The 15,650-nt window shown below is 38.2% G+C and overlaps 1 protein-coding gene across 1 annotated transcript in view; it reads left to right on the top strand.

The window, feature by feature from the left end:
* The window catches only part of ACSS3 (acyl-CoA synthetase short chain family member 3), a 207,750-nt gene that overhangs the window by 44,185 nt on the left and 147,915 nt on the right, over positions 1 to 15,650 (top strand). The window contains exon 2 of the mRNA XM_037848430.1: positions 4,803 to 4,947. Within this exon, the coding sequence (XP_037704358.1) occupies positions 4,803 to 4,947 (145 nt within the window). The remainder of the gene's footprint in view (positions 1 to 4,802; positions 4,948 to 15,650) is intronic.

The raw sequence follows: 15,650 nt of genomic DNA, 5'->3' as shown, positions 1-15,650 counted from the left end.
GTCTGGACTGGAGGAGACAGACAAGGAAAAAATTAAAGGAAAAATCTCTTCAAAGACAGAGTCATGGAGATTGAGGTCTGGAGTCAGGAGGTCTTGGGCTGGGAGAGCGGAGCAGCCCACATGCATGGAAAGGGTGAGTTTGCCCTGGAGGTCGAGGGTGGGCATTCCACCTTGATGCTCTGGAAGAGTTTTGCCACCTCAGGTCCCAAAGAGGTTGAAGCACATTCCCAGGGAATTGGGGAGAGCCTGGCTGCCACCACACTGTTCTGAAGGGGTTGAGCGTGTGCCCCGGAGATGGAAGGGAATCCGGGAGCTGCCCCGAGGTTTGAGGAGGGTGGGGCCGAGAAGGTGGTCTTCCCAATGTGTGGAAATGTTGGAGCACTCACCTAAGTGTTTGGAGAGGAACGGGCTGCAGAAAAGGCCCTTGGGAAGGGTTAGGCTCCCACTCTCTCAAGCCCCAAGGATGCAACATTGTTCTGTAAATGACTCTCGGACTTTGAAATCTAATGGACTTTGTCCTGTGGGTTTTAGGAACTGTTTTGCTCCTGTTAACCCTGTTTTCCTTACTGTTTCTCCTTATGGCAATGGAAATGTTTATCCTATGAATGTCTCTCCTTTATATATTGGAAGCACATAACTTGTTCTAGGTTCACAGATCTACAGCTAGAGGGGAATTATGCCTTAGAACTGACCAAGCCTAAACTGATTTTGATGGGATTTTGTACTTAACTTTTGTTACTGAAATGATTTAAGTTTTTGTGATATTGTGATGGAATGAATATATTTTGTATTTGGAAAGATAATGTCATTTTGGGGTTCAGGGGGTGGAATGTGCCGGTTTGAGTGTATTGTGTCCCCCAAATGCCATTATCTTTGTGGTTTTGTGTGGGGCAGGCATTTTGGTGATGGTTGGATTTGCTTGGAATGTGCCCCACCCAGCTGTGGGCAATGATTCTGATGAGATGTTCTCATGGAGGCGTGGCCCCACCCATTCGGGGTGGGCCTTGATCAGTGGAGTTACATAAATGAGCTGACTCGGGGGGAGGAAGAGAGTGCAGCTGGGAGTGATGTTTTGAAGAGAAGCAAGCTTGCTAGAAAGGAACGTCCTGGGAGAAAGCCGTTTTGAGGCCGGAGCTTTGGAGCAGACGACCACTGGCCGTCCTCCGGTGAAGGTACCCGATTGCTGAGGTGTTACCTTGGATGCTTTGTGGCCTTAAGACTGTAACTGTGTAGCGAAATAAATCCCCGTTTTATAAAAGCCAATCCATCTCTGGTGTTTTGCATTCTGCAGCATTAGCAAACTAGGACACCAGCCAAACATCACAGATAAAACTGCAGCCCCACTCCCACATGCTAACAAAGAAGATTATGTGGGGAGCCTGAACTTTCATCTGTGCAAGTGGTAAGGAGGTACCCCACCCAGTGATGTTATTGGAAGCCATGAGGGGAGCATAATGGGGTGCCCAGCCCACTCCCAGCCAGGATGGGGTCAGTGGAACCTAATGGGGAGTCTGAACTTCTACCCAGGTCCAGCAGTAATGAGACATTCCTGAACCACAGAGATGTTAATGGATGCCAAATGGGAGAACTGGGACTCAAAACTGCACCTGGAAGTAATGAGATATCTTTCCATCCCCATAGGTATAGTATCAGAAGAAGCCTGCTTTAAAAAAAAAAATTAAATAGCATCTTTAAGTAAGATCAGAGTTCCATAATAGAATATTTAAAATGTGCAGGATATAACTGAAAATCACTCATCATACCAAGAACCAGGGACATCTCAATTTGAAGGAGAAGAACAACCAACGGATGCCAGCATCAAGATTATACAGGGTTTGAAGTTATCTGACAAGGATTTTTAAAGCACCCATTATAAAACAAAGATTCAATGAGTAATTATAAACATGCTTGAAACAAATTAAAAAAAAAGAGAAAGTCTCCATAAAGAAGTAGCCTCAACAAATAAATAGAAGATATAAAGATGAACAAAATGGAAAATTTGGAACTGAAAATTACAATAACCAAGATGAAAAACTCACTGGATAGGTTCAACAAAGGAAAGAATCAGTAAACTGGAGGATACAACAATAAATATTATTTATAAATGAATGAGTGAATGAATGAATACAATATAATGGGCTGAAATCCTAGACTAGTAATCTAAAGACCTGGTTTTCAGGTATGGCTTTCTCCACTTCCTAGCCAAATGCCCTGTGGGTTATTCTGTTTTAATCTCCATTCTCTCCACATAAAATGGGATGATGAGATCTGATGTGGCTACTGTATTCTAAATCCAATGCTTCTTGAAAGTTTACTAATATTTTCATTTGTTTATTTATCAAACATTTATTGAGTGCATAATCTATGACAAATATGATAGTAGATGCCAGGACTACAAAGAGAATATGACATAGCCTCTGCTTTTAGGTAGATTACAGTTTAATGAAAGAAATGTATAATAAGTCAATCAGTTGGTACTCAATGTGATAGGTATTACGGTAGAAGTATGTGCACAGGACTTGGGAACTGTTAGGGGAGGGTGGTGGTAAAGGTGAAAGGCAATTCAGCCACAAAAGTAGCAACTGACTGAATTCAAGTTAAGTACAAATTTTGTAATCCAGTATAGCTGGAGTGTAGACAGTTTGATGAGAAGAAATGAAACCTAGTAGATGAATGGGTTTTCATGCCATCTATAGATACATGGTTTTCATCCTTAACTACATAAAGGGTATTAAATGATTTTAAGCACTATTGGCCATGATAATATTAACACTGAGAAACGACATTCTGGTAGCATAGGAGGATGTCTTAACAGGATGAGGTCAGGCCTTAGGGCAGGGAGATTAACTAGAAGGCAGTCACTATAACCCAGGTGAGAGATGAGATAACTGAACAATTACAGAGGTCAGGAAGGGAAAAGTGATATTACACACAACTGATTGGATGTAGAAGACAAAGGATCAAATCTGACTTTTGGGTTTCTAATTCAGGCCACTGGGTACATAGTGGTTCCTTGTAATATGGAAAATAGAAGGTAGAACAAGTTTGCAGTTGTTACGGGCTTTGGGTTGGAGGTTGGGTGAAAATGGCTGTAGTTTTGGATATGTTATTTTTTTTCAAGTAGAAAGTTCCAGCAGGTTGTTAGTTGTAAGGTAGCTCAGAAAGGAGAACAATGCTGTAGATAAAGATGGTAATTGAAATTATCCGAGTGCTGAGATCAGCCAGGTAGAGTATATAGAGTGAGCAAAGGGATGAATTTGGAACTTTAGTGATAGTTCTCAATTGAAGATTAGGCAGGGAAGAAGATTCCATATAAGATATTGAGGAGGAGCAGGCAAAGAGGTAAGAGAACCAAACCACAAGGCAAATGATGAGTGACTCCTCCATGAGTCTTTGGAATTGAGGGAGCACTTTTTTGGTAGGGTAGTCATGAGCATAATTAAAGGATGAGCAGAAAGAGTGTTAGAATAAGAGAAATTGTAGATAAAGAGAAAGAGAAAAGTGATATCATCAGGGAATATTCCGGTAAGTTAGTTTTTCCGTGTATATGAAATGAGTTCTTTTCAGAAATTGAAACAAACAAAAAATACGAATAATTATTTTTGTGGGAAACATTTGTAAAAATATTTATTTCTGCCACAAAATGTTGAATAAACTTTGCCTTTTTCATTTGTATTAGTTAATTATGGCTATAATAATTTTGTATAATAAGTAACTACAAAAATCTCAGCAGCATAAAATAATCAGCAGTTATTTCCATGTATCTGCAGGTTGCCATGGGACTGACTGGCTGATCTAGGGTGGGCTTTGCTGAAAGCTTTGCTCTAAGATGTGTCTGGCTGGGATGGGCTCCCTGCTTCTTTTGGACTCCAATCTGGGCTGCTTATGGTTATTCTGGGTCGGAGCAACTATAGCCAGAATGTTCTTCACCTAGAGAAGATACAGGTTCAGGAGAGCAAGCCCAATCTTGCAAGTGCTTTTCAAGCCTCTGCTTGCATCATGTCTGCTTATGTTGCTTTAGCCAAACAAGTTATGTGGATGAACCTGGAATTAAGAGAATTATCCAATAGTCATAGAAGTGGGAATGAGGGTAAGAGACTAAATATTTTTGATGGAAGTGGGGATGAGGTGAAGAGACAATATTCATGAACAAACATTGAATCTATCACAACTGGAAATTCAGAATCATATCAACAATTCCTGTGCTTTTCTGTAAGGTAGTCAAATTCACTGTTATTGAGATGCACAGGGTAATTTGACCGTGATTTAATGATCCCTCCATTCTTCCTTCTGCTACCTTCTGTATCTATCATTTCTTAATGTTACCACCATGTATCATTGTGATTATATATAAACATATATGGCTATAAGTAACATATGGCTACATCTGCAGTCAGCTAAGAGGAATGTTATAGCTATATGTATATGTAACATACATGGCTATATGTAACATATGGCTACGTGTAAGAGCCTTCATCTGTGCAAAGTAGATTACTTTGTTGCTCTGTACTCTTGTTTCACCCTAAGCAATGAAATCCACCAGTCATCAGCCTGAACTAAGTTAGTATATTATTTTTAAATACACATAAAAATAAGTACGTGCCTTTTGAAATAAGAATACTCACTTCTGCACCATCTTAAATATCTAGTATACAGCCATTATTACCTGTTACAGTATGCAAGGAATACTGTTTTAAGGCCAGCTCTGCTAAACTAAAAACAAAGCAACCTAGTGAAGCAATAGTATCATTTGAAAAGAATCATAAAGAATCATTCACTCTTACTTTCCACTTATTTTTCAGGTTTGTGGAAGGAATGCTTAACATTTGTTACAATGCCATTGATCGTCATATTGAAAATGGTAAAGGAGATAAGATTGCTATCATCTATGACAGTCCTGTTACAAATACTAAAGACACTATTACCTATAAAGAAGTCCTAGAGCAGGTAATGTCATAAACTTTCTGTATGTTGGAAATGATTTATAATTATTTAAATAACATGCATTTTCATTGTATAGCCTTTACTTTTTAAAAAATTCATTGACAAACGTTACTATGTTTTACTTTTGATGCCCTTTGGAAATGAACAAAGGTGGGTTAACATTCAGAATGTCTTTATCCTTTTACTTTGTATTTCATAATACTAAAGGTACTGAAAGATACATTTAATGGGGACAGGCAAGCAAATGTCTCGGAGTGGGTTTAAATCCTATTCTGTCCTTGGTTCCCCATTCACGCTGCCACCTGAGTCTGGCTGCTGTTGAACCAGCTGCTATCGGACTAGTGAAGGAGTCTCCTAATTGCCTTCTCTGGTACCAGGCTGAGACTCATAGGAGAAGGCTCCCAGAGTGACACCAGGGTTTTCTTCCTCAGAAACAACACATTTCCCTACTGCAATAAAAATCTTTTCCTTAAAAATTACTATTATTCAGAGAGTAATGGCCCTTTACAGCTCTTTGCACATACTTGTTCCTTTCGTTTGCTCTTTTTGGTTCTTTCCCATCTGTGTAGTTCTTAAGTGGTTCATGGTAGTGACAGATGACTTGTGAGATTCTCTTGAATTTAGCATAGAAATGAGGTTTCAGAAGTAATTATAAAAGGATTCACATATTATAATCTGTGGGACAGTTATTCTGGTTCTAGGGGCACATTTATTTAGAATTGATTTAAAGGGAGATATTTATCGTTAGGAATAGATTAAATAAATTACAAAAAAAAAGGTGGAATAGTCTAGGGCAGGGTTTCTCAACCTTGGTACTATTGACAAATTGGGCCAGATAATTCTTTGTTGTGGGAGGCAGTCTTTTACATTGCAGGATGTTTAGCAACATCTCTGGACTCAACTCACTAGATGCCAGCAGCACCCCCTCCCCCAGCTGTGACAACTAAATACATCTCTAGACATTGCTAAATGTCCCCTGGGGGCCAAAACTGCTCCTGGTTGAGAATCACTGGTCTGCAGTCTGTCATGTTAGGGAGTTTAGAAGCATAAGCTTGTTATAGAAGGCTTTTTGAATTGCATTTTCTCCTTTTAATTTTTGAACTCATTTAGGGTTTCCATTTGATTTTTAGAAAATTTGGTTAGCTCTCCATGACCTCAAATTATGTATTTCTGCACTAGGAACATTGCTGTTTAGACTTCTAAGACATTTCAAGAAAACCAACTCAGACAAAAAACTTTATCATCCATCCCCCCCACCCCCCCCCACCCTCGTCCTGTGTTGTTGCAAACAATCAAGAGAGAAAATGCAAGCCAGTTTTGCTCAGACTAGGTATCAGCTTGTTGCAGAAACAGATCCCAGCTTCAGCTGGGATAAGGGTAAGAGGAATTTATAGGAAAGGAAGACTGAAAAACCAGGCTCAGGAAAGTGGCACACCCTGAAAGAGAAGCGTCAGCAGTGAATAGAGTTAAGGAGAACCCATAAATTGTCTAATAACTAGACTCTAGTTAGTAGTCCCCTGCTGCTGGTCTTGCTGGCTTGGGTCAATTGTTGTCACTGAATGTTGCTACCAAGTTCTAGAATACACTCTGATTCCTCGTTTCTTTGAATTTCTCCTTCTAGCTTGAAAAACAGGGTAAGATCATCTAGCTGGCCAAGCCTAGGTTGCATGCCTAAACTACCTGGCAGCGGAGAGAAAATGTCTTGTCCTCTTTTGATTTCATAGTAGGAATTGGGGCCCTGCCTCCTTCTGGGACCCATCCAAGTGGAATTCCCCCATACAAGGGGAAGGTAGTTCAAATGCTACAGCCCAAGGCAGAACAAAACAAAACAAAAGAAAGCCCTGAATATGCTGTTTTGTATGTTTTACTGGTGTGAACATGAGAACTGTGCATTTCCAGAATGAAGTATACTGAGACAGAACTCATATTGGAACTGAGTAGAGAAGGCACTCCATTTCCAAATGAGCTTGTTATTCATATGAGTCCATAAATTATGAGATATGTAAATTTCCTGAAAATCTTTTACACTTAATGTTTTATTTTAGGTTTGCATTTTTCAGTCTTTAAAAGAGGTTTAGTCTATGATTAAAAACTTGCTCCAACATTTTGGTATATTGCCTGGTCTAATTTTATGAATATTAAGACATAATAGACCAGTGGATTTTACTTGGGGCACAGATTAGGAACCTTATTTATATATTATAAAATTATCAACTATATCAACATATTAAATTTGATGCATCAACCAAACGTCAGTGTCAAAGAAAAAGCTTCAATGAACCCTAAAATAAAGAGTTAAGTAACAGTTGTTGCCATTCTCATTTTCCATTTTTTTCTTTTAAAGTTAATTATTCACATGAGTGAATAATTAACTTGGAATATTTTTTGCTAATTCATCTTGATCTTCTAATATTGAGTCTAGACACTTAGATCCTTTTGATGTTTGTACTGGTTCATTGGTTTCAGTTTAGTTTGACATCAAAGTACTTGAAAGGACTGTTTCTCTCACCTGCTGACAGCTTCTGATTCCCCAGGCTTTTCTTCTCTGAAGTACTAAAGGAAGAATCATTAGGAAAAAGTTATACATTGTGCTCTACTTTGATTGCCTGCCCCTCGTTCCCTGTGGGCTTTATTTTATTAAGTAGAGAAGACAAAGAAAGATTTAATGGGCAATGCCACTGAGAACAAACCAAACAGGAGTGCCTTTGTACTTGTTAATATTTCCCCAGTTTCATTTCTGCTGGGAGTTTCTGACTAGATAAACCTTGATTAAGTTAGTTGGCATTGTTTAATTTAATTATTAAACCAACATATTTTGGGCTAAATTGTCTTTGTGCCCGGAAAGCACTGAAGATTTTACAGAATGACTCAGAAGCAGAGATTTTCCAAAACTCTAACCTTTTATGCAGATCAGAATATTTTAAACAATCTTTTAGTAAGGTTTTTTTGTACAGGGATGTGAGTTTAGTTCAAGATCCATTATTCATTCAACCAATAGATATTTTTGTATGACAAACACAAAGGAGCAAGGGATACAAGGTAAACAGACCCAATCCCTACTGTCAAGGAGCTAAGGCAAACATGCAAATGGGCAATTTCAGTGTAACAATAAGGTTATGACAGGGGTTAATGTTCTGCAGAAACTCATGGGAGGCTCCCAATTCAGTCATGGTTAAGTAGGGCCTTGGAAAGCTTGCTGGAGAAGCCAGTGCCTAAAATTAGGCAAACAACCAAATTCAAGAAAGGAAATGATGGGAAGGAGGGCCCTGCAGACAGTAGGTATAGCATGTCCAAAGGTCCTGGGGAAGAGAAAACCTAATGCCTTCAGGGGAGAACTTCAGTATAAAGTACAACCCATAGTGAATGGCTAGGACTCCAGCGAGCCCGACTCGGAGGATCGTGAGTGCCGAACTATGGATTTATACTTTACTCTAAGGGCAGAGGAAAGAGAAGAGCAACAGCTAATCATTGTTCCTGGGACCTATGGTTCTGCATGATCTCACTGGTGTGATCTACTCTCCTCCTGACTCACCTTGCCCCAAGGACCACCGCCTCCTGTACTGACTGACATGCTGGCACCCTTCCCCCTTCAGGCCTTTGTACTTGCCTGCCCTCTGCTCACAATGCTTTCTCCTCCAGATATCTTATGCTTCATGTAACTTGAACGTTATTTTCTCAGGGAAGTCTTCCCTGCCCATACTAAATGCAAATGTCTTTGCCCACACTATTTCAGGCATACCCTGAATGCTTTCATTTTTAGTTTAGCATTTATTACTCAGAAGTATTCTTTATATTGCATTTATCTATCTTCTTTAGTGTTGTTTCTCCTTCTAGAATGTTAATTCCTTACGTGCAGGGATTTTTGTTTAGTTCACTGAACAGTGCCTGGCACACATGAAAAGGATTTGTTTCAGGATGAGGGAATGAGTGAAAAATGAACAAATGAAATACTATTTGAAATTTCTAAATGACTCTTTAGAATTATTGTGGGAACTCTCCATCTTTAAATTGTAAAGGGGAACACGAATTGATCTTCTTTTCAAGTAAATTCTAACTTACTATCTATGAAGAATTTTGACTTATTTCCATTCAGCTTGGTGGTTCAAGATGAATATTTTATCCTAGAAATTCCCACACTTACAAACTCAGAAGATCTACTCTCCAGGAGACATGTATGTGTTTATTGTGAACTCCTTTTGTTACTTCTTCTCAAGTTAATAGCTATCATATCAATCTCCGTGAAAAAAAAGATGCACATGGCAGTGTATGTATGTGTATGTACATATTGTATAGAATATATGTCATTTTTAGCAATTTCTACAATGAATTTATTTTCTCTATCCCTAATTTCGTTTTGGATTTGCCTCTGTGTATGGTAAGTTTACTTTCTTGTATTCAGACAATAGGAGTTTTTATATATTTTTGCTAAAAGAGAATGTGACCTCTGAAGGGCATTTGAGAAATTTTCATGAGTATACATACAGAGAAAATTGATGAAACCCAGTGTATGCTCAGTTTTCCTGATTTAATTCAATATGAAAGTGCTTATTATCTCTACTAAAGGTAATTTTTTAAAAACATAATTATGGCAGTGGTTGTGATTATGAAGGCTAAATAATTTAGAGGTAAAATTGTTTTGAAATCAAAGACCATGTCTCATGAGAAGTCCTCCTTCTAACCCCTGCCCTTTAGAATGCTCTTTTCCAAGCATGAGTTCCATCTTCTTGGAAAGACAGACTGATATTCCTTTGTCTTTCAGTCAGTATTTCCTTAAGTGAAACATAAAGCACAAAAACCAGAGGAACATGCAGAAATTGTGCCCTGCCACTCACTGGTTGTCTTGTTGAGGGAAAATGGTACATCATTGCATATGATCAGTTTTCTTTCCATGAATTTCCTAAGTAAGCAATAAAATCTTCATTTATATTGTCAGCTCCACTACAAAGAGTATCTCTATGCAGTAAATTATCATATCCATGTAGATAGGTGAATGATGCTAGTGTGAGTTAGAAGTTACAGTGGTTAGTATGTTTTTTCCCAGGCATGTAACTTTTTGAACTGTTTTTGAAATATAATATGCTTTCAGAGATGTACACAGAAAAGAAATATAAAGCTTGGTGGATTTTCAGAAACAGAACACTCCCATGTAAACAGATAAGGAAACAGAATATCCCCAGGGCCCTGCCCCAAAATGCTTGTTATGCAATGGTTTCTCACCCAGCCCCCAAATGATTGCTATCCAGACTTCTAAACACCACCAGTGAGCTTTACCTGCTTTTGAACTTTGAATAATAAATTTGGGTGGTGTCTAGTTTTGAACCATTACAAATAATGCTGCTATGAATATGTTTGTTCACAAATTTTGAAAATAATATGTATGCATTTCTGTTGGAGAAGTGCCTAGGAGTGAGATGTTGGATCACAAGATATGCATATGCTCATCATTAGTATACAGTGCCAAACGCTTTTGCAGAGTAGTTGTACCAATTTACATTCCCACCTGCCATTTATGAGAATGTCAGTCGCTCCACATCTTTATCAACACCTGGCATGGTCAGTCTTTTAAATTTTGATCTTTCTGGTGAATATGTAGTGGTATTGATGTGTGGTTTTAGTTTGCTTTTCTCTAATGACTAATGAAATTGAGCTCCTTTTTCTTGTGATTATTGGCTATTTGTTGATCCTCTTTTCCAAAGTGTCCATTCAAATCTTTTGCATATTTTTTGGATCATCTAGCATGCCGTGTTTAAAATTTCCAAGATGCACATTCTCACAATTTTAGAGAAGACTTTATCAATATATGAAGAACTTAAGAAAAAAATGATGAAAATCCTTTAGTGCAAATGTTGGAGAGTTAAGTGGTTTCAGGAATCTGTAGCCAAGAAGGCCTGCTCTCCTGTGTTAAAAATAATTAATGATAAAGGCTAGGCTTTAGTCTCTAATACCTAATACCTACTGTTTGGAAGAGGATTTGGACACCAGTGGCCTCAAATAGAATATCTTGAAGCAGGAAGCATGAGCTCTGGTGCATAAGAATGTAAAAGATTTACTGATAGTGATGCTGTCTTAGTGTTTTTATTACTGTAAAAGTCATTTATATTGATTTTTGAGTGGTCTGGCTCAACCCTATTTTCCCAAAAGCCCCATTATTTTTGTGTGCTATTTTGTGTAATATAAATTTGTATAATGTATTTTTAACAGAAACACTTGTATTTCATTTTAAATGGAAGATGACTACTACTTGGCCCCTGGTTTAGATTTTTATCAAAATTTTAACTGGAACTTTGTTTTGATAAACTTTGCAACTAAATATTAAGATGATATTCTGTAAGGGCTCAATAGAAAGAAAATAAGTATTAGACGAATTTAATATAATTAAATGAGAACAGCAATTTAGTATTTCTTGGCTCTTTTTTTTCCATGTTTGGAGCCATTTATTCAAAACTAAAAATGTCTAAAGGTAACTTTTTACATCACTTCAAAATAGCAACAACACTCATCCCCCTCACGTCTTCTCAGCCAGATTTTTAAGAGATTATATCGTTCCTGAAACCAAGATTACTGATGGAAGTGTACACTCACTTCTTCCCTCTTCTCCCTGTATCAGAAATTGTTTCTCCATGCTTCAAAGTCCAGAGCACTTTATTTGTACTCTCCCCATGCACCAGTGCAGTTTTCCTTTTCACTCTACTTATTAGATCTACACAATCTCCAAGAACAGAGTAAAAGCTCCTAGAGGGTAAGGGCAGTATTTTTGTTAGTCAGAAGGAGATACCTAAGAGATGTCATCCCATTCCAAGCCAGGTATCAGGGTCACCAGCAAAAGTGCAACTCATACAGGCTCTGATGGAAAGACATTTTGTTTCCATGGAGAAGGGATAGAGCAAGGTCAGCTTCACTAGTGGGCATCAGTTCCCCATAGCCAGCGGGTCTCAATATGTGACTGACATACGGAGACTTTCTACCTGCAGCACCCCTTTTGTGTTTGTGGGCACAGTGGAGGAACCTCCCTTCTTCCCTACCAAGGACAGATATATCACTGCGGTGTGAGCTGGAGGTGATAAAATATATCCACCAGAATCAGACCTTCTCCAGTGACTGTTTACATATGCTCGGGGCAAGAGGGAAGGGAAGTATGGGCAGTCACCGGGCAGTCCCCGTATCTCCCGGGGGATTGTGTTTTACCCTGCCAGGCCGACACACCTGGTCCTGAGCACAGGGTTATTTGTGGGTTCCAGGGAAAGGCAGCACTAGGACTGTCCCCTCCCATAATTTTATTAATTATTTTACCTACACAGTGTCTCCTATAGTGACACACATAGCATAGACTCATATGTACTGAATGAGTTTATGAACAGAATATTCAATAATTCTTTCCTAAGCAGTAAAGAAAAATATAATCCTTGTCAAAGAGAAATATTTATTTCCAAAAATATCACTAAATCACTCCATATTGTGATTTTTTTTTTTTTTTTTTTTTTTTTTTTTTTTTTTTTTTTGGCATTGGAAGCTTTTTTTTTTAGTAGGGTGAGAACCTTTGTGGTATTAGTGCATTACCTGACTATGAAGGCTTGCATCCTGCCTCATCCTAAAGGCCTGTTTAAAATGTTTATCTTATGTGGCATCGTGGAAACCTGAACCATGTATTTAACGATTCTTTTATTTTTACCATTCATTGATAGGTCTTTACTGGATGATTTGTCCTATCTTCATCATGGCTGCATTCTGACCTTTTAGAAAGCTCAATAATATCAGCAAGACACATGCTTGACTTTAGTTTCCAGGGCTGAAATGATGATGGAGTCAAATTTATTTATTTAATCAAAACAGAATTGTTGTGCCCCTAATATATACTTGGCACTGTTGTGGACACCAGGAGTTTGAATAGTGAATGAAATACTCTTTACCCCATGGAACTTACATTCTAATTAGGGAAATAGATAATGAGTAAAAAGATAATACAATGTAAGGTAGTGATAAATGAAGAAAAATAAAACAAGGTAAAAGTTTAGAGTGATGTCTAGCCACTTTAGATAGATTTGTCAGGGAAAACCATTTGTTGCTAAGGAGATAACATTTGAGCAAAGACTCAAATGAAGAGTGGGCGACAGCAATGTGAATATTTTACTGAAAATCATGTCAGGCACAGAAATTAGCAAAAAAGAGACCTTGGAAGCAGTAATATATATGGCCCCTGGATAAGAGGAGGGTGATAGAAGGTGAGGCTGGGGAAGTAGCCAGGAGTCAGATCATGTTGTGCTTTGTCGACCATGATAAGGACAGTATTTTATTGTAAGTGTGATGGGAAGCTCCTGAAGGATTTTGTAAGATGTTGTGAAGTATTTTGAATGATGTTGTGATATACGTATTAAAGGAATCACTTTTGTTTTTCTGAAGAAGAGACTTTAAAGGGCAAGAGTGGGAGTGGGGAGATGCCAAATGATCTGGGCAAGAAATGAACAGGTACCACTTAGCTTAAACCCCCTTAAGAAGACCAGCATTTGCTTTCATCTGGGAAGCTGAGGGAAAGGATATAGTTTAAACCATGGGATCTGGAAGCTATTACTCATATGTGTCTTATCTTGGATCTTGGCTACACTTACTGTGTAAAAAATTTCTGATTCGATCTGTCATAGAATAGTCACCTGGAAATGTCCCTCTTTTTTCTTTTTTTCTGGTCGTGGTCTTTTTTTTTTAATTTTTTATTAGAGAAGTTGTGGGTTTACAGAACAATCATGCATAAAATACAAGATTCCCATATACTACCCTATTGTTAACACCTTGCATTGGTGTGGAACATTTGTTACAACTGATGATAACACATTTTCATAAGTGTACTATTAACTATAGTCCATGGTTTAACTTAGGCTTTACTGTTTCTGTAGTGTAGTTGTGTGGATTTAAAAAAAAAAATTATTCTTTTATCATATATACCTCTTGCCTCCCACCTTTTGAGGTGTTTTTGTGTAGCACTAGCATTCCAAAAGAAGGTTCCTCTATAATTTTCAAGTAGAATTCTAGGAAAAGAAAACTCTGTGGTAAGTGCTTTAGTTCTCCTGTGTTCAGTTATATTACATGAAAAAAACCCCACAACTTGTAGGTGATTTTCATCATTACAAGTTTGCCTAGTAATTGATACAATGTTTTTTTAAAAAAATCTCTCAAATATTAGGGTGAAAGCTAAGATGCTAAAACATTAAATATAGAAGTTTAAAAATTTTAAAGATGTATTTTTCTTATATAATTAATTGTGATGGTTAGGCTCATGTGTCACCTTGGCCAGATAATGGTGCCCAGTTGTCTGGTCAAGCAAGCACTGGCCTATCTGTTACTGTGAGGACTTTTCATGGACATAAATCATCAGGGCGTTGATTCCATCTATGGCTGATTACATCTGCAGTCCCTTATATACCTGTATGTAAAAGTTGAAGGCTGTTACAGTTTGCTAATGCTGCCATTATGCAAAATACCAGAAATGGATTGGCTTTTATAAAGCGGGTTGTGTTCCAGCTCCTCTCTCAGCTCCTGTGCATTCTTCAAAATGTTGCTCTTGGGGCATTTTGTTCTTTCTTATAGTTTCTCTGGAGCAAACACTGTGTACTTTCAGCAGCCGTCTTCGAAATGTCTCTTTCAGTTGCTCTCCAAAATGTCACTCTCAGCTGCTCTGAGTTCCATCTGTCTGTGAACTCTTTTATAGGGCTCCAGTGATTTAATTAAAACCCACCCTGAATGGGCAGGGCCACACCTCCATGGAAATAATCTAATCAAAAGGTATTACCCACAGTTGGGTAGGTCACATCTCCATGGAAACAACCCAATCCAGTGATTCCAACCTAATCAACATTAATATGTCTGCCCCTACAAAATTGCATTAAAGAACATAGGGGACATAATATATCCAAACCAGCACAAAGACTTTTAAGGGAGAGGTGGTAGCTTCAGCAGTCAGAAGAGAGAAACTTCATCTCTACTTCAGCTAGCCAGCCTCTCCTGGGGAATTCACTGAAGACTTTTATCAGCATGCCAGCTTGCAGGCAGTCCTATGGAATTTGGACTTGTGCACCCCCACAGTTTCATGAGACACTTACGTAAAATCTCATACTATGTACAGATATCTCCTGTTGGTTCTGTTTCCCTAGAGAACCCTGACTAATACCCAATACGATAAGGTTCGGATTGGCATTACCCAGGTTCATTAAATTGTGTTGCACTTTGTCCCCTAGTTCAATGCTCTTATCTGCATCATTGAAGCTGAAGTAAAGACATGTGTCTACCAGTGCTTGGGAAGGTTGGAAGAGAATATGGAGAGAAGGCATGCTATGTTTTAATGTTCACTCCCCAGAAATGTTATGCGTGACATAGTGCATCTCACTTAGCCATCAGCTGCAAGGACGGCTGGGAAATACAGTATAGTTGGATGAGATTGGGTGAATAATTAGAAGTTTCTACCCACAACTATGCTTTCATTTCATAGGCAAAATAAATATCAGCTCTTACATGTAAATAATTGTAATCTGTTAACAGATGAAGTCTCATACATGGTGTGCTAGAGCTAGAGAAAGAAGAAGTCTTCAGTGATAGATTCCTCAGATGTATATTGAATGCTTATTGTGTATCATTTACAATATTAGGTAGTGGGACCAGAAGGATGATCAAGGAGTTCATAGTTTGCCTGCTAAGAAATACACAAACAGTTGCCATGCAGT

Source organism: Choloepus didactylus, chromosome 8 (genome assembly GCF_015220235.1).
Source record: "Choloepus didactylus isolate mChoDid1 chromosome 8, mChoDid1.pri, whole genome shotgun sequence".
NCBI classification, from domain to species: domain Eukaryota; kingdom Metazoa; phylum Chordata; class Mammalia; order Pilosa; family Megalonychidae; genus Choloepus; species Choloepus didactylus.
The sequence above is the reverse complement of the archived record's forward strand: the minus strand, read 5'-3'. Positions and strand labels throughout refer to the sequence as shown.